The sequence below is a fragment of the Phalacrocorax aristotelis genome, chromosome 4, assembly GCF_949628215.1.
Source record: "Phalacrocorax aristotelis chromosome 4, bGulAri2.1, whole genome shotgun sequence".
NCBI lineage: Eukaryota > Metazoa > Chordata > Aves > Suliformes > Phalacrocoracidae > Phalacrocorax > Phalacrocorax aristotelis.
Window position 1 is genome coordinate 28,773,002 of NC_134279.1, and position 18,504 is coordinate 28,791,505.

Here is an 18,504-nt window from a genome sequence, read left to right on the forward strand (position 1 = left end):
TCATTATTAATAACCTCTATAAATGTATGCACATGGCAATCCTGCCATGCTGCAGCAATAACCTGTAAAGTTGTCTGTCCATTCTTTTCCCCCCTTAATCTTGTAGCCATACCTGCATTGCAGGCTAATTAAAACTTTTCAGTTCAAGGAGGAGTAAAATTTCTTACCTACTGGGAAGGTGCACTAACACTCTATTACTTCTTCCTGGAGGAAAAGGCATTTTCCTCATTTTCTCTTGAAAACTTGAACTGCTTAGCATAAAAGAAATTTCAGACTCCTTAGGACGAGAGAAAAGTTGCTTATGCAGGAGAATATTGCTGCTGTCAAAATTCCTGACCCAAGGACAGATGAGGCCATTTCTTATGCCCAGCGACCACTGAATGTCAAATGCGGAAGCAGTCTTCGGAGCAGAAGGCATGAGTTCATAGAATCATAGAATCATTAAGGTTGGAAAAGACCTCTGGGATCATCAAGTCCAACTGTCAATGCAACACTACCGTGCTTCCTAAACCATGCCCTAAAGTGCCATGTCTACATGTCTTAGAAATGCCTTGAGGGATGGTGACTCTACCACCTCTCTGGGCAGCCTGTTCCAATGCCTGACCACTCTTTCAGTAAAGAAATATTTTCTCATATCCAGTCTAAACCTCCCCTGATGCATCTTGAGACCATTTCCTCTCATTCTATTGCTAGTAACTTGGGAAAAGAGACCAACACCCACCTTGCTGCACCCTCCTTTCAGGTAGTTGTAAAGAGCTATAAGGTCTCCCCTCAGCCTCCTTCAGACTAAACAACCCAGTTCCCTCAACCTCTCCTCATAATACTTGCTCTCTAGACCTTTGATCAGCTTCGTTGCTCTTCTTTGGACGTGCTCTAGCAACTCAATGTCCTTCTTGTACTGAGGGGCCCAAAACTGAACACAATATTCAAGGTGTGGCCTCCCCAGTGCTGAGTATGGGCACGATCACTTCCCTACTCCTGCTGGTCACACTATTCCTGATACAAGCCAGGATGCTTTTGGCCACCTGAGCACACTGCTGGCTCATGTTCAGTTGGAGGTCAGCCAGCACCTCCGGGTCCTTTTTTGCCAGGCAGCTTTCCAGCCACTCTTCCCCAAGCCTGTAGCCTTGCACGGGGTGGTTGTGACCCAAGTGCAGGATCTGACACTTGGCCTTGTTAAACCTCATACAATTGGCCTCGACCCATCGATCCAGCCTGTCCAGATCCCTCTGCAGAGCCTTCCTACCCTCGAGCTGATCGACACTCCCACCCAACTTGGTGTCATCTGCAAACTTACTGAGGGTGCACTTGATCCCCTCATCCAGTTCATTGATAAAGATATTAAACAAGACTGGCCCCAACACTGAGCCCTGGGGAACCCTGCTCGTGATCAGCTGCCAACTGGATTTAGTTCCATTGACCACAACTTTCTGGGCTCAGCCATCCAGCCAGTGTTTTACACAGCAAAGAGTACACCTGTCCAAGCCATGACCCGCCAGCTTCTCTAGAATGCTGTGGGAGACGGTATCAAAGGCTTTGCTAAAGTCCAGGTAGATAACATTCGCGGCCTTTCCCTCATCCGCTAGGCAGGTCACCCTGTCACAGAAGGAGATCGGGTTGGTCAGGCAGGACCTGCCTTTCATGAACCTTTCAGCTTCCCTGGTGCCTGTGTCTGCCTAGGTTGCAGCATCACATTTTCTCTCCTCCTGTCTGATCCAGGGCTTTTAAGTCATCTTTGGAAAAGTATTTTGGGTTTGGTCAGTGTGGGGGAGAGGAACTCCAAACCTCAGCTTGGAGAGGTCTGTTGCTGAGATCTTCACCAATAGAAGAGGAGATGGTATTGAGCTAATGTCTCTGAGCCACAGCAGTTCACTGAGTGAAGTGAGCTCTGGCTGATGGAAACATCTTTTGATCTTGGTTTGAAATAATAATGACCTGTTCTGCATTAAAGGATTTGAGACCTGAGGTGTGACCGAAAGGGCCTCCCTCCACCTCATCGTTAGCAGATGAGAGTCCTATCTTCTTGGTTTCTCTCTTGTATCTGCATTTGTTCGCTGGATTTTTTTGGAAAGGGTGCTGGAAGTTTTGTTGTGCTGTGCTTGTCTCCACACAGGTATCCTTCAAAGAGCCACCATGCCCAACACGTGCTGGTGGATGACAGGACTGAGTTTCCTCAGTGCTGAGGTCTCTCTGTGGGTGTAACCATTGGCCAGTGAAGATTAAATTGCTTGCACACAACAGACCTGGGAATAAAGCACAGGTCTCTGATTATCTTATAGCTTCGTAAAGCAGCTTTTTAAAACTCCAATGTTCTTCTAAAGAACAGGATGTTTCAGAGAGTATCAGCAAAATGGTAAGTTTAGACAAATGTATTTTTATCCAACATGTTTATTATGCAGCAATTGAGATTTGAGGGAAGATGTGGTCTACAAAAATTATAAAAGCATCTTTAATAAATAAAGGGAGGATTTGGATTAAATAACCTTTTAAATACAGGACTAGAAGCTTATACTGAGTCTTTGAAATGCTACTGCTGCCACATATACCCAGATAAAATCCAGAGCTATAGTTAAAAAAAGCCTATTAAAGTACATAGTGGTCCAATCAACAAAAATTTGCCTTTTAAATTTTTCAGTTTTTTTTTTTACACAATCCTGCATGTGTTATTTTTAAAATACAGCAGTCCAGCTTACTTGATGGAAATGAATATGCTTTGGAGATGAGTCCAAGGCAGAATTTCCATGTGGATGCTCTGTGGTGTTAAGTGCCGGTAAAGGCAAGCCATGAAAACCAAACAAAAATGTCAAGGCTGATTCACAGCCACGTTACTTCAGATGAATGCCAGCGTCACTGGGTTTGGTTTGATAAGTTCTGTTTGGACATTGAGAGCAGGCTGAACCCTATTTCAAAGCTTGCAGCATGATCTGTTAATGCTGGATTATAAAGAACATTTGTTTAATGGCATTACAGCGGCATAGCGCAGTGGTGAATGTGGTCTGTAATCTTTAGCATCGATCTATGCAAACTGTAATAACATCACAAGAAAATTAGTTCTTTGAGCATGTTGAAAGAACAAGTCGTTGTTGGGAATCGGTTCATACAGCGTACTGGAAGAGTTTCAATTTTTGTCATTGGGAGCAAAAGGCACCATCACTTACAGGGCCTGTGGAGGGCTTAGGTACCCTTTGCTTTCTGCTCACGACGCCCTTTCTGAAAACGAAGGGCTGAATTTCCCTATTGAATGTTCTAGTTTGAACTGGCAAGCAGTATCTCTGATATCAGGCAAGATGATAGAAATTGTGCTTAGCATGTGCTGAGTTGATTAAAGTTCAGTTCCAGAGGAAGCCAGTGTTTTGAACTGTCTTTGGGCATTTAAAAAAGACTGTGGTGTTCCGGTTTTTTTTTGTAACATGACTGTGTGTAACGTGATGTGTACGTCCCTAAATCCTAATCTAGACCAAGCCAGACCATGCTGTGAAGACTCCTGGTTTCTAGCTGTCGAACTGCACAGGACAAAAGAAAGACTAGTACCTATTTATGTTGCTCTTTTTCCAGGTATATGACCTGAACTCTAGACAAGAAAGGGCTGTTATTGGATCAGTAGTAGGTGTAACCTGGCACAAACTAGTTTTCTTATAAAATCAGGTGCATTTTTTTATGCCTATCCCGTGTTTCCTGTTTGTCAACTATGGCTGAACAAGCAGAATTAAATTTTAGTGTAATTCTGAAATTATGTTTTTCCACACTAATATGTGTAGAGCTTGGCCAGTTCCTAATACAGCATCAAGCAGCATGAATCAGTATAGATTCACTTGTGCAGAAGTATGCTGATTGAAAACTTCTCTCAAAGGTGAAAATGCTACTAAAAACAAGCAAAGCTGTTTGGGAGTGAAAAAAAAACCCCAAACAACAACAACAAAAAAACAATCCCCCAAACACAAAAAAACCCCATCAACTGCTGTTTCCAGCTACTTTTTAAGGATAATCTGGCTTCTGCTGTACTTAGTCCATACACATATTTATATTTGTAAGGCTTTACTCTTTAATTTATATAGCTTTGGCCTTGTCTGATTGATTTATGTAGTGCTGGCGTAGATCTGCTACTTACTGCGTATCTTATGACCAGCAAAATAATAAACCAAGTTAACATTTAAAGATCAGCATGATTTTTTGATTAGGTTCACTTGGAATAGTTCAGGCATTAATGTTTTAAATATCCTTCACATCCTGATATTTATTGGCTTAGGTAAGGTGTTCAGGTTTTTTGTTTTCCCCAAGGTTTACTTTTTTAAAGAAAAAATAAAAATTAAATAAACTAAAACTTACAGGATTCAAAGATGCTACTTGCAAGTCCTTTGGTCAGCATTAGGAGCTTAGAGCCTGGAAGGTGCAAGCCGTAAAGTACTGAGCTGTGTTAGTGTCCCTATCCCCTTGTCTTTGCCCCGTAGGCTGCAGGCTCTTTGGACATGGTATCGATTGCTAGATGCCAAAATGTCCTAAATTTGAAATGTAAGATTTTTTTCTTTAAAGGATTACTTTGTAACGCTAGCAGAAATTTCCATTTTCTCTGCCCAGTGAATAGCTTCTTGACTTTCTTGTAGCAGCAAGACGTGAGCTGGAGCTTCTTGTTCCAGGAAGTACCTTCTGCAGGCTGATATTTAAGCAGAGCAGCTTCTGTAGTGTAACATTTCAGCAGTGTTAGAAAACAGAACAGCTGCAAATAAAGGTGACTTTACCTGCACTTCCTCATCTCTCCTTCTAGGGCTGGTTTTAACAAAGTTACGTGACTAATTGACCACTGTGCACAGTGGTCAATTTTTGGAAGTGAAGTCTTAATTGTATTTAAACCTTGTCCTGATGGAGCAGCTTTGGAAAGGAAAGGATGTTTGATTTTTCTGCTCTTTCACGTGTCACTGGAGACTCTAAGGTAGACCTCAAAGCTAAGCTGACTTCTGACCAAACTTGGTAATGGTACCCTCTTATGCTCAAAAGGTGTGAGAGGGTCTTAAATAAGACTTTGGTTTCTAGGTGAGGAGTGGTCTGCAGTGCTCCTTGTAGTTACGTTGCCAGGTAAGAGACTGACGTTTGGTGGTTTCAGCTGACTGAAGTAGGTTGAACCAGAAATTCAGAAGAAAATGGTGCCATAAATCTGTATTGACACCCAAAGGTTATTCAGGTCCTAGAACTGATTTTTTTTTTCCCCCCAATAGATTGCAATAATTTCACATGTGATCACTTCCCAATTACTTCCAATTCGGGACAATAGTGACGTCTTACTGTCAAAAAGAAATTATCCATCACTCAAGTATTTTGGGGGCTGGAGGAGCGTGCCTGATTCCTTATCTAAGTCTTGGAAGACCTTTGGTATTTTCCATTGTTACAAGGGTTTTTTTTCCCCTGACTTTGTTTTCTCCAAATGAATTGTTCTTATAATGGAATTTAAACTCTGGATAATTATTGTTCTCTGTTCCAAAAGCTAATAAAAACAAAACTCAACAGTATGCCGTTGGAGGCCTATGGAAAAACTTGGGTGTAACACGCAAAGTAGAAAAACAAACTTTGCTGAGGAGGCCAGGAAGCTACGATCACATTTTCCAGTTTTAACTCTATGTGTTGGTCCTAACTGGGAATGTTTTCCTGTTAAACTGAATTTTTCCTCTCTATTTTATTTTGTAGCTGTTTTTTTATCCATAAACTGTGGACAGGAGGGGATAATAAATGTCAAAGATAATTGTGTATGATCTCGAACACAGGGAAAGGGTATGTTTTTGTAATATTTCATAGGGATGCATGTTGCTTTGCGCTCTGTAAGACTGGTAGGACTTGTTTGCTTATTCTAGTCATTGGCTAAAAGATACTCTGGGAATGCTCTTAGTAAATAACCACATACTCTACAATTTGATATTTCAGATAGACCCGTTTCTTTGAATTTTGTGACTTTTCTTTGAGGCAACTCTTTTAAAGCCTACCTCCTTCCCTTCCCCTTTCCAACCTGTACCTCTTCCGAGGTTCTCAGGGTATGCTTTCTGATGCGTCTGTTCCCTCTAAATTTGTTCTGTAAAAGTTTTGATGCCATCTTTTTTTATAAAATTCTTTTTAGAAATTAAAAAAATCTTTATTGCTGATTGTTTGATAAAGATTGAAGATTAGAGTTAGATTTGGCTGCTTATGGTAATCCAAATTTGTGTGTGTTACTGATTTCAGTGCTTTAATTTCTTATAGAAGTGTTCAGAGTGGTTGGGATGGGTACATGTCAATCAATTCACCAGATGAAAATCAAACTGCCAAGGGAATCTTGTGCGTTTATCCAGGCCTTTGTGTGTTTTATTACTCTTCATCTGAGCCCAGAGTAAGGATAATGTGTCACTACTCTAACCCTTTGAACAACTCCTTTGTGTGAATTCTTCTTTAGGGTTTTTAAGGTTTCCTGTGGTGAATATAAAGAACATCAAATCCTATATTGGTGGGTGTTTTGGGTTTTTTTTAATGGATTTGTGTTTGTGTGTGTGTGGTTACTAAATGAGGCATAGTTGCTAATGGTTGTTCTTGTCAAGTAGAATTTGACCTGAGTTTACGAGGAGATCAGTTATGTTTTTTTTTAAAGAGTTGAAGAGAAGTGTTGCTATATACTTTTCTTACTGTTAGGTACTGTATATTCTGGAGAAGGCCAGTAATGTAATGAAAAGACTACACCAATTCCTGAAGTGGTGGAAAGGGGTAGTACTGTGACCTTTTAATCCTCTGAGAACGGGTAACTTTGTTGGAAGGACACCGTCAGGAATTCAGATTTGAGGACACTGAAATACTCTTACCTCAGCCGGGTAATTTGTCAGAAATTACGGGATTTCAGCCTCTTTCTGTGGTTCCAAGTTAATGGTGACTTCCTGTGTCCTTCCTCTGTAGTGTGCCACTCATCTGTTTGCAAAAAGGTCCCTGTGTGCCCATTGAAATTGCAGAGGCAGTTGAGACAAGATTATCCGGTCAAAAATGTATCTGCATTGTTGAGAGGTAGTGAAATAGCTGCTGGTACAACGTGCAGTCCCTGCTTCAGAGCCAGTTGGGTTCAGCCTTCTGTGAAGTAGCAGGGTGCTGCAGAGGGGTGAGACTTGATTGTTCCTTTGCAAGTTCGAGGCTCAAACCCTGTGAAAGCATTTTGTGTCAAAGAGTTTTCTTCCCATAGGTATCAGAGTTATGCTACATGAGGACTGCTTGCAGCGTGCTTGAATGGGTTGTCTGTGTCCCTCACAGCATCCTTCTGGACAAGTTGTCCAACTGTGGGATGAACAGATTTATAGTGCACTGGGTGAAGAACTGGCTGAAGGGCAGAGCTCAAAAGGTTGCAGTGAATGGAGCTACATCTGGCTGGTGACTGGCCATCAGTGGTGTTCCTCAGGGTTCAATTCTAGGGCCAGTTCTGTTCAATATATTTATTAACAATCTGGATGCAGGAGTTCGATGCACCATTAGCAAGTTGACTGATGATACCAAACTGGGAGGTGCTGTTGACTCTCTTGGGACAGGAGGCCTTGCAGAGGGATCTAGACAGGAGCATTGGGCTATGGTTAACGGGATGAAATTTAACAAGACCAAATGCTGGATTCTGCACCTAGGATGGAGTAATGCCGGCACAGGTATAAACTGGGAGATGAGTAGCTGGAGGGCAGCCCTGCAGAAAGGGACCTGGGGGTGCTGGCTGACAGCAGGCTCAACATGAGCCAGCAGCGTGCCCTGACAGCCAGGGGGGCAAACCGCATCCTGGGGTACATCAAACACAGCAGAACCTGCCAGTCAAAAGAGGTGATTGTCCCACTGTATTCAGCGTCGGTGTGGCCTCACCTTGAGAGCTGTGTGCAGTTCTGGGCCCCACAATTTAGAAAGGATGTGAATGTCCTTGAATGTGTCAAGAGGAAGACAGCAAAGCTGGTGACAAGGCTGGAAGGCATGTCCTATGAGGAGTGGCTAAGGACTTTGGGCTTGTCTGGTTTGGAGAAAAAGGAGACTGAGGGGCGACCTCATTGCTCTCTACAGCTTCCTGAGGAGGGGAAGCAGAGAGGGAGGTGCTGAGCTCTTCCTCCTGGTACCCGGTGACAGGATGCATGGGAATGGTTCAAAGCTGAGCCAGGGGAGGCTTAGACTGGACATTAGGAAGTATTTCTTTACCGAGAGAGTGGTCAGACACTGGAACAGTCTTCCTAGAGGGGTCGTTGATGCCCCAAGCCTCTCAGTGTTTGAGGCATTTGGACAATGCGCTTAACATCATGGTTTAACTTTTGGTCACTCCTGAATCGGTCAGGCAGTTGGACTAGATGATTGTTGTAGGCCCCTTCCAACTGAAATAATCTATTATTTTCTAGTCTGTTATTTTCCTCCATATTTCTTTTCAGCTTCAGGTGGGGCATTTCACTTTAGGAGTGAAGGGGTGAAGCGTACTGAACAGACAGCCACATCAAGTGCCTTAGCATCTGGAAACAACTTGGTAATATGTTGGGGACACTACATGACAGACGTAGCCCTTCTTTTTACAAACACCTTCCTAGCATAGCCTCTGTCCAAATTTAGGCGAGCTTCTCTGAGGCAATTCCATCTTTGCTGTTGTGTTCTTCAGTTATGATTGAAATGTCAGAAGATACTAAAAATATTCATCAGAGCTGGGATATTTGATGAAGTGTCTTTGTTATTTTCTCTTTTATATTTTTATTTTGAGCCTTCATACATCAAGAAATGATGCTAGCGAGCTCATCTCAGTCTTCTGTGAAGTAGTTTCCTTGCCAACCTGCAGTACCTTCTGGTGATGACATCAAGGACTGGAATTGTTAATGACTTGAATAGAAATTAAGCAGCTCTTTTGTGCTGGGTTTTATTGCCCTCAACTGTTCTTTGAGAAAAATGCTCCCCCCGACATATTACATGAAGAGGATTCAGTGACCTTGGGTAAATACTGACCATTTTTACCACAACTGACTGCCAAGTCTATTGATAATGAGTCTTCCTGGGTTGCAGGTGTTACTGCCTCTTCTGAAGTGGCCTGTTTTCCATGCTGGCGGCTGAGATACCTGTCAAAGGAACTCTCTTTTTCTCCCTGAATTTGGTGTATGCAGGCATTGTGGAATGACCCTCTTGTCTGTCGCCAATTTGGTTTATAGATGCTGTTACTCTAAGGTGACAATGCAATGGCACCGTGTTTTTGATGGGCTGTTTATGCAGTATTGACTAGCTTGCCTAGTGTAACTCAGCTTTCTGTGAGGCAACCTACCTTGCTCCTGAGTGATGTTGATTTAATCACATCTTTAAACAAATACAGCTGTGTTGAGCCCTTCTGATTACACTGCATGGGCCATGGGGAAAAATGAATGCTAAATTTCTATAGGAATCCTCCTAGTTACTTGGTGTTTTATACTGTAGATTTCTTTTTCATATTTTAATTTCCAACACTTTTAAGCATATCAGCAATTACTGACCTTTGTCAAATTGTTTAGTGAAAACCCAGTGAGCAGATTTAGTTTTAAAAAAAATCCTCAAATACATAATGTCTTAAAAGGGCATGTGGAAGTTTGATCATTTAGAAAGAGGGTGGTAATTTCAGTGAAGTTTTCAAATCAGGAAGAGCTACCAGGCGGGCTTTACATTGAGTGTGCCTACTCTTAATGAAAGGAGATAATGTAAAATGAAACCTGATAGTTTTTGTTAGAAAATAAAATATGAGCTCCCCTTAGAAAAAATTTGCTTTGAGTCTTAACACTGTCATATAAATAGTTGGATTTTTTTTTTAACCAGGTAGAGACACATTTTCCTATCTAAAAAGCAAGTGGACAAAAAACTAGTAAGAAACTGCACACATTCTGAATGCTATAGTACAATTTTTTATATATAAGAAAACTTTGTCTTCTAAATAACTCACTCTTCTGTATACTACTTCCAAAAATACCTGCTAAGGAAAAAGGTGTAGGTTAAAAAGATCCCAGTAATCCAATGTGTTTGAATGGTGAATCTGTAACCAGATAACTTGTGTATAAGATGAAAGCATCGTCCACGTGCTCCCTGAGGAAGTCTGTGAAGGGGGATGTTTTTCACTTGAGAACTTGATGTCCTGTGTGGCTGAGCATTTATGGCAGCCCTTTCCCTTTCCCTTTCCATTGCTTTGGTGAGCTCTGTGCTGCCTGGGAAGTTTTGCTCTGTTCTCTATCGCAGCTGTGGATGGCAGTGACTCATCCTCTTGTTCCTGTCTGTCACCTGAAGTAAGTAGTGTTCTTGGAAAAAAAAAACCCATAAATTCATCATTCTTTCCCTTTTGGTTCATGGTAAGCCAGAAATTTGTAGGCAACTGTACAGGAACGTGCTCAGAATCATGTAGTGCTAAACTATTGCTCTTAGATCAAAAAGTTGATCTTTGGCTGCTTCTTTATATACTGGACCATAGCTTTGGTCAGATGCGGCATGGTACAGAAACAAAGAACTCTGATTAAATAGTAAGTACTCCAGTATAGATGACGTTATTGTTCAGCAGGAATGCCCAAGAATATGCCAAGTGTTGAACGGCATTGTAAAATGGGGGTAGATTTTTCAAAGTCAGCCTGCAAAAAGTGTTAGTTGGCTATTAAAAATGTTCCTGGCTTTTGAAAATACGGTTCTGTTGGAGTTTGAGATGGGGGAAAAATATTATGTATCCTGAGTCTGAAGACTCTGAATAAGTAGACGTAAAAGAATAAAGCTGCAGTGACCTGACTTATTTTGCACATGTAAAGTGTCGACCTGATTGATACCTCGAGCTCTAGGCACTGCTATAGTGCAAACGTTTCTCAAAATGCAGAGTTGCAAATTGCCATCAGACAAATCAATGCATTGGTTTATTGAGATGATGATAGTTATTGGTGTGTTTTCCCTACAAATAAAGAGAAAAGCATTTATTTTTCATCAAGATATGTTGTGTAAACATAGCTACGTACAGGGTAACTTATATGAAATTACGGGACAAGCATTACAGAGAGAGATAATTTGCAAGGAACTTGAATATTGATGAATGATAGTTTTTCTTATGGGCAGCCTTCTCTGAGGGTGTTAATTTAGTGTACAGCTTCATTTTCAAATGAATAATATATAAACAGAATAATGCTTGCTTTGCTGTGTGCTTGTATTTTATTTACGTGTGCACACATGGTCCACTCTAAGCACAGCTCTTTATGGTTTATTTATTTGTTCTAGAGAGGCTGCTTGATATTTGAGAGAACAGTAACGATGTTTCTGACCTTTTCAGTGGTTGTGTTATCTGTAAGAAGGGTTTTGCAGGAACCTGCAAGAGCAGTAAAATAGCAGCTTGGTCTTTCTCAATTTGCTGGAACATGCTCAAGAGACCTGATAGCACAAGGGGGGCAGTGTGTGGAACAAAACCAAACCAAACCAAACACAAAAACCCAACCAAACCCAAAACATTAAGTAGTTGAGGAGTATTTTCATGTGTTTTCAGATCTCAGGAGGATGTTACTGACAGGCTGAGGTAAAGGGTTAACAACTTTATTTCTTTGCTTGTTGTTGTGGTCTGTGTTTTATTACCAAACCACCAGGGTAGTATTTCACATGGTGAATAGCTGGTTTGTTTGTGTTTTTTTTTTTTTAATGCCAATACAAAAAAAAAATGTAAATGGGGGTGGAGTACAGGTTTTTAAGTTTTACAGAGTGTGGGTAAGCGTGCGTGACTTCCTTGTGTGGTGGTCTTGTGGTGGGACTTGTCACTAAACTTCCTAAAAATACATGTGGTATGTATGCACAAAATTTATCACCTCTCCCATTTTTACGGCCTTTTCTTAATACATATTCCCACCTCTTTTTACAAAAATGTCCCCTGAGCTTGTGCCGTGGCAAGGAGCTCTGTGCCGGCAGTTCAGCCTGCCATTCCTTCCTTCTCTCCCTGGTGCCTCCCCCAGCTCCATGCTTTTCTCTGTTGTGCATGCTGTGTGCACAGTTGCTCTCAGTTTTATTTCTGATAAAAGCAAAGCCACTGGGGGAGCGAGGTATTTGTTGCGAGTGCTAATAGCATAGGTTTTAAAAAAAGCGGGAAAAGAAAGCAGGTATGGAGAAGCTGATGGATACCTGTGTGTTCAGATGGTAACTTTGCTATATAAAAAGCAATGGAAACTAAATGTTTGTTATATTTATAAAAGGATTTTGGTTGATCCAGGCATTTGTGGGTGATACCAGTAAATGTTAAACCGACTTCCACATGAACATGACCATTTCTTATGTTCTTCTGTGGAAGCTCTGTGCATGTGTACATACAAAATTTATATTCTCATAATGGAAGATGCAATTTGTGCTCTATTCAGTCGCTCATGGTTTTGCTAATTAATCATTAATCATCTGTTATTGGAACAGTATCTTTTTTTCTTTAATTAGCTACTGGTACATATTTGTTAGAAATCTGCCTGCAGAGCTCTTACAGTGCTGCAGTATATGCCATATTTTTCTCTCAATCAGTAGGTAACATTTCATAGGTTTTGCTTGCTTGCTTGTCTGTTTTGCCTTATCTTTATAAATGTAAAAATCTCCTTTCAGCATACATGCATATATGATAGTTACCTCAAAGTAATAGTATGCTGCATAGGTTTTTACACCATGATACCTTTGGGGAAGAATAGAGGTGGTTGTCTTGCAAAGGAATGCAAGCTAAAGGTATGGGCTTCTTCCAGCCGAACTGATTGGAGATAAGTCACAACTTTTCCTTCTCCTCCTTCCTCCACACAGGAAATGCAGGATCATTAGGAGTAGCTAACCTTCTGGGTTTTTGGTTTTGGTTGGGGTGGTTGGGCTGCCTTTTTTTTTTTTGGTTGTTGGCTTTTTTTTTCTTCCCAGAAGGAGGGTGGAGGCTTGAAGAACTGCTGAGTTCTCATTCACCTTCCTTTTTCTTCCAGTGATTATTCTTTTCCTGTGTTGCATCGTGAATTGTTTATAGCTCATGTATATAGCCGTCTTGCCTTTGAGGGTCTGCTGCAGATACATGTGAGAGATTAACAAAGCATATAACCTCATTTTTATGAGTGTAATGGGATTGGCTTAACTGCAGTAGCTGCAAGAAGCAGGGTGAGGTTTTGGTCTTTAAGAGGCTACCTCTTATCCTAGAAGTACCATTCCAAACAAACTAATTTTAAAGCAGTCTAGGAGTTCTTGTCGATTGAGTGAGATGATAATCACGGATCTGTGGCAGGACTTTGCAGAGCTGAGGGCTGTATTTTAACTTTGTTGTAGGTGTCATTGCTTCAGGAGAATCCAGTGGTGTCAGGGATGTCATAAACTTTCACCTTGTCCCCCTTTTGTCCCACATTTATGTTCGAAAGCAGTCAGGCTTCAGTGTATTGCAAGAACCCACATTCGTTAGTCCACACTAGACACTTTCAGTGAATGGACTACTGGAATTAGGGCAGCAAAAAGGAGGGGCGGGGGAAAAGCCAAATAAAGAAAAAAGGATTTTCTGAAGATGTGTTTTAAAATATCTGTGGAAAATAACTGCACAAAGTGAAATTCTTTATCTGCTCTTACTTCTGGTAGCGTAAGCGAAGCGTTCTTGGCTTGAGCTTTAAATGACGTGTGTGATTTGTGGGCTGTTTCTGAACTACACTGATTGTGAAATGAGAAGAAAAGTGAAGCTAACAGATACATTGACCCGCTGTGTTAGGGCTTCGTGTCTCATGATGTGGCAGAGCTGCCAGTAAGACACTCCGCAGGAGACAAGGCCCTTTTGCAGGGATGGGATTGCCCTGTGGATGCGGCCAGCTGAGACCAGCCTTGAGGCCACCTCCTCTCCCTGCTTAGGATCTCCTGAATAACCTGACCTTCCCGCAGCTGTGGCAGGGATCAGTATAATTACCCTGTGGCTGGCAAGGCAGGTGGTGCCTAATGCCGCTCCAATTGAACTGCGATGGAAAGGGGGTTAAGCTGGGATAACGCTCCAGCCTCATCCTGGCAGCTGACAGCATCACCTCTGAGCCTTCTCGCTCCAGCTGGCTCCAGGAGAGCGAGAGCAGGAGCATCTGAAGTTTGCTGTATGCCTCAGACCTTACTTGATGGCAGTGTGCAGCTCCCTAGTTGCAGCCATGTTGCTAGGGCAACCCGCCTATTTATTCATGTATTTCCAACTTCAGTCTGATAAATCCTCTGCCCTGCCTTTGCTGAAGCGGTCTGTTTGGCACTCAGGCATGCTTTGATGGGTTTCTAATGTATCTTGCGTAGCTAACTATTACTTATACGGGGAAGACATCTTCCATCCCCCTACTCCAAGCTGTTAGAGAGAGGTCTGTCTTGGATTTCAGCATTTTAATTGGAGTGTATCTATGCATGTCCATGCGAGGAAATTAAATATTGCACTTGTTTGTGCATTTTATGCTCTTAATGGAAGGGAGCATTATATCAATGTTCTCTAGTGCCACTAGAGCAGTTTAAGCTCCATTCCCTTTTTTCCCTGGTATTTCCATGCCTTTTTGGGGACTTATTTGAATGTGTCTGCCTGTAAATATGGCCTAAATCTTCCTCTTAGTTTTTTATAGTCATGAATTAGTTGTTCCTGCATGTGTGAATAATGTAGCCTGAAGAATACATGCACTTTAATGGTACCTTTAATTATCTATGTACAATTTAAACCACAAATTATAAGAGGCAGTAGAAAATTCATGTTAACACTGTTAGGCAGCAGATATATCTTCTGAAATGTGTCATTATCAGTAATAGAGGCTTTACTGAAAAAAGTGACCAGATATTTTTGTTTTTTTCCACTCAGCTGTCCCATTTCCTCCAAGTCACCGGCTCACAGCTAAGGAAGTGTTTGATAATGATGGAAAACCCCGTGTGGATATCTTAAAGGCACACCTTATGAAAGAAGGGAGACTGGAAGAGAGCGTTGCTTTGAGAATAATAACAGAGGGAGCTTCAATTCTCCGCCAGGAAAAAAATTTGCTGGACATAGATGCACCAGTCACAGGTTAGTATGGAGTTATGGTGATGGAGGGGATGGTTGCTGGTTTGGGACATGTTAAGTAATGCACTAGCATATGTGGCTTCCTAAGGAGCTGAAAGGAAGCTGCAAAACCATTTGTTCTCTCCAATATTCAATTCTGTCTTTGCTACCGCTAGGATAATGGAGGCCATCAAGCTGCTTGTAAATTGGAGGAAAGGATCATATCTGCTGAGCCCTTTCTGTTTCTAAGGCAGAGAACATTTTTAGTCTTTAGGAGATTAGAAGAACTTTCTTAAACTTGAAAAGTTATCTGACCTTTTGCACCAGGTATTAATTCCCTAATTTTACAGATGTCATTTACCATAGTAGCACTGTTCAGACATACAGACAGCTCAGCTCTGAAGGAACAATGGTGTCAGAGTTAAATGGAAATTTTAATTAAATGCTAAGGAAAATAACGAGTGCCGCAAAAAGGAAAAAAAATTAGCAGAATCCTAGTTTGTGTTGCCTGGGGGATTAATGAATTGTGCTGGTTGCAGAACCCATCCTGCCCTTAACTATCAAACACTACCACCCACTCATTAATCCTCAGGAAATGCCTTATACTTTGAATTTCCTTCTCTAATTGTCTCCTGCCTCCGACTGCATTCTGAACATATGAATGCATTTGCTTGCTCTAATGTGCCTCCTCCCTTGTGTTGTTGTTGTTATCGGATATGAATGCACTTTTGGCAAGAAATTGATCTATGGCATAGAAAGTTAGCTGTGGGGCAAAAGACAACTAATTCCAGCCAGTTTAAACTATGAAACCAAACTATAAAACTTGGTTAAGAAGGTAGGTCTTTTGTCGCTTTTGTTTCTGGAGAGCCCTGACAAAAGTAAAAGCAAGAGGTTCATTTGCTGCAGAAGGAGCGTTGCCAGTCTTTATCATCAGTACTGGTAGCACTCACTAAACACTACACAGAAGCAGCAAAACCTTCATTTTCAGGAAACATTCTCTGAAATTGAAGAGCATAGTGTCTGGACTAGAATGATGCACGAGTTATTAAAGCTTGTAATTTTAAAATTGACATTCAAATAGATGATTGTAGCATGACCTGGAGAGGTAATGTGTATCATCTTTTATGTAATAGTTAGCTTGTCATGCTTTCGTACAATTTTGATGGAAAAGAAGTCAATCATGTTGCAGCTCATGGATGAATAAAGGAGATAGGATGAATAAAAGGATCCCCTGAGTAGGCTGAGAATAAAGTTCTACAGACATTTCTTTGACACTTCAGGATAAATGGAAGAAGTTGTAGAGGTGTGATATCATTGTCCATAACTGAGTGGCAAATATGCAGAAATTCTACCTTTCTCTGGATTCTTTTTTGAATGTGGGTTTTTGTGGTGATGTGATGGGGATTTTTTTTTTGTTTTAAACCATTGAGAGAGACTGTAGGAGGATGGGCCTGGTGTGTTGTGTCCTGACTGATTTCCGTAAGTCCACACCTGATGTTCTCTATTTTTAATTTTTCTTTTAAAAAATATTTCTTAAATACTTCTGAATGTATCAGAATTGTTCTGAATTATATTTTGGAGATTAATCTCCTGAAGGTTATCCCATTGTGTAACACTGGTATAAGTTAAGTCTTTGATTCTTTTCTCCATTGAGCCTACATCTTGCTTTGTTCCTGCTTTTGAAATTATTCACACACAGTGATTGTGATACTGCAGCCTTCTTCAGGGTGGCTGGTAGCTACTCTCTTTTAAGCTAGCGTAGGGAAGCTGGGCTCCTAATGCTTGTTAGCGGGGTAGCTGAGAAGTGCTAATGTTCTGTATGAACAAACATGAAAGCTGGAGTTATGAAAGTGATCATCAAAAGAAGGAAGAAAATAAATTGTGAGGGGGAGGTTGGGAAAGCTTGTGAGGCATGTGGTTGTGGGCCGGACAGTTTTCTTTGTATGAGTAGTATGACAGCAGGTGACTAGATAAATAGAATATCAATTGACTGATGATGCGGTGGAAGTGCAAGGTATACAGGCAATCAAGAGATAACTATGGAGTAGAGGAAAGCTTTTTTTCAAATGTATGGAAGAACAAACAAAACCATTGATAGAATGGAGAAGAAAATAGATTTTAGACATGGCAAGCAGTCTTGACGAGGGATAGTCATAAATCATTAATATGGGATCCTTTGTGGGAGATGCATTCATCTTTTAGAAAAATATCCCTGTAGCTGGTTAGTGAGATAGTGATCATCAAAAAGGAGAGATGAAAGAACATAACTGTTGAAGTAAGAGCACTGTGGATTAGTACAGGGATATACTTGATAAACATTGAAGAACTTGAAAAGTTTTTTTCTTAAAGCCTTGTGCAGCCATCCCTCCACTTGGAATTTCTCTTTTGTTTACTTTAAGGGATGAGATAATTGTCTTTAGGAAAAATATCTGTTTATAAGCAAAGACATGTGAAATACAGCGGGTATATACAAGATCTGGATTTGAGGGAGGTGATTTGGGGTGGAGGCATGCAAAGGGTTTTAATGTGGAATGCACAATCCATTATTTTACATTTATGTAGAAAACTTACTCTGTGGCTAGCTGGAAGCACTGATGTGACTGTCATTTTGAGTTAATACATTTTGTTTTCAAATTTGGCAAGGTTGTAAGCCTTTTGAAGTATTGCTGATGAATTCATCGTGACCTTAGCTCAAATTCTCATCTTTTACATACATACATACACGCATGCACAGTTTGCTACAGTTCTAGCCTACAACCAAGGTGAACTATTCCTGCAGTTGTTACACAGGGCTGCTTTTTGCTGGGTATGAATCTGAACAGACCCTGAAATGAGAAGAGACCCCTAGTCTTCTGCTATCAGGACTCTTCTTGCATCTGGGAAGTGTTGACGCAAATTTGTCTTGGCTTGTGAATATCAGCGGGGAATGATGAAGAGAATTAAGTCAAAAAAAGTGAGTGTATTGAGGGGAAGGCTGAAAGTAGGGGTGAAAAGTGGTGACAGGTGCTGCTCAACAGACAACAAGGAGGTGGTTGAGACTGGCCACTTGACCTGAAGACAAGAATATGTAACAGAGGTGAAAAGCTTGGAAGACAAGGAGATGGCCAAGACGCTAAGTCAGAGGTTGACAGAATATGGCTCGGCAAGCAATGTAGGAAGATGAGCAAGAGATGGACAGGGTATTGGGTCCAGCTGGGCAAGGTACCCAGTCTGGGAGGTGAAGGGAATTGTGGTGGAGCGGGTGTGGCTGCAGAGTGACAGCTGTGGTAGAAGCAGTTACCAGTACAGACCTGTCTCATGACTGGCAGCAGCGATGGGCTGGCACAAGGGTTGTGGGGTCATCTGTGTTTCCAGTGTGGGGTAGAAGCGACTCAGGCACCCTCAGGTACCAGGATGCTTTCCAGTTACCTGCAGCACCATGGGAAATGTCCATGCCAGCCTTCACACACTAGGGAATGGGCAGATGGCATGGGGACAGAAAGCCACCTTCCACAGATGGGTTGTTCCCTACTTCTTCTTCAGCTATACCCTCTTCTCTTGGAGGCATGTGGTCTTTGTCTTAAGCT

At 41.4% G+C, this 18,504-nt stretch overlaps 1 protein-coding gene across 1 annotated transcript in view; it reads left to right on the top strand.

Moving 5' to 3' along the window:
- Nucleotides 1-18,504, top strand: part of PPP3CA (protein phosphatase 3 catalytic subunit alpha) — a 199,394-nt gene that overhangs the window by 70,176 nt on the left and 110,714 nt on the right. Inside the window, exon 2 of the mRNA XM_075090752.1 lies at nucleotides 14,762-14,962. Coding sequence (XP_074946853.1) covers nucleotides 14,762-14,962 — 201 coding nt within the window. The remainder of the gene's footprint in view (nucleotides 1-14,761; nucleotides 14,963-18,504) is intronic.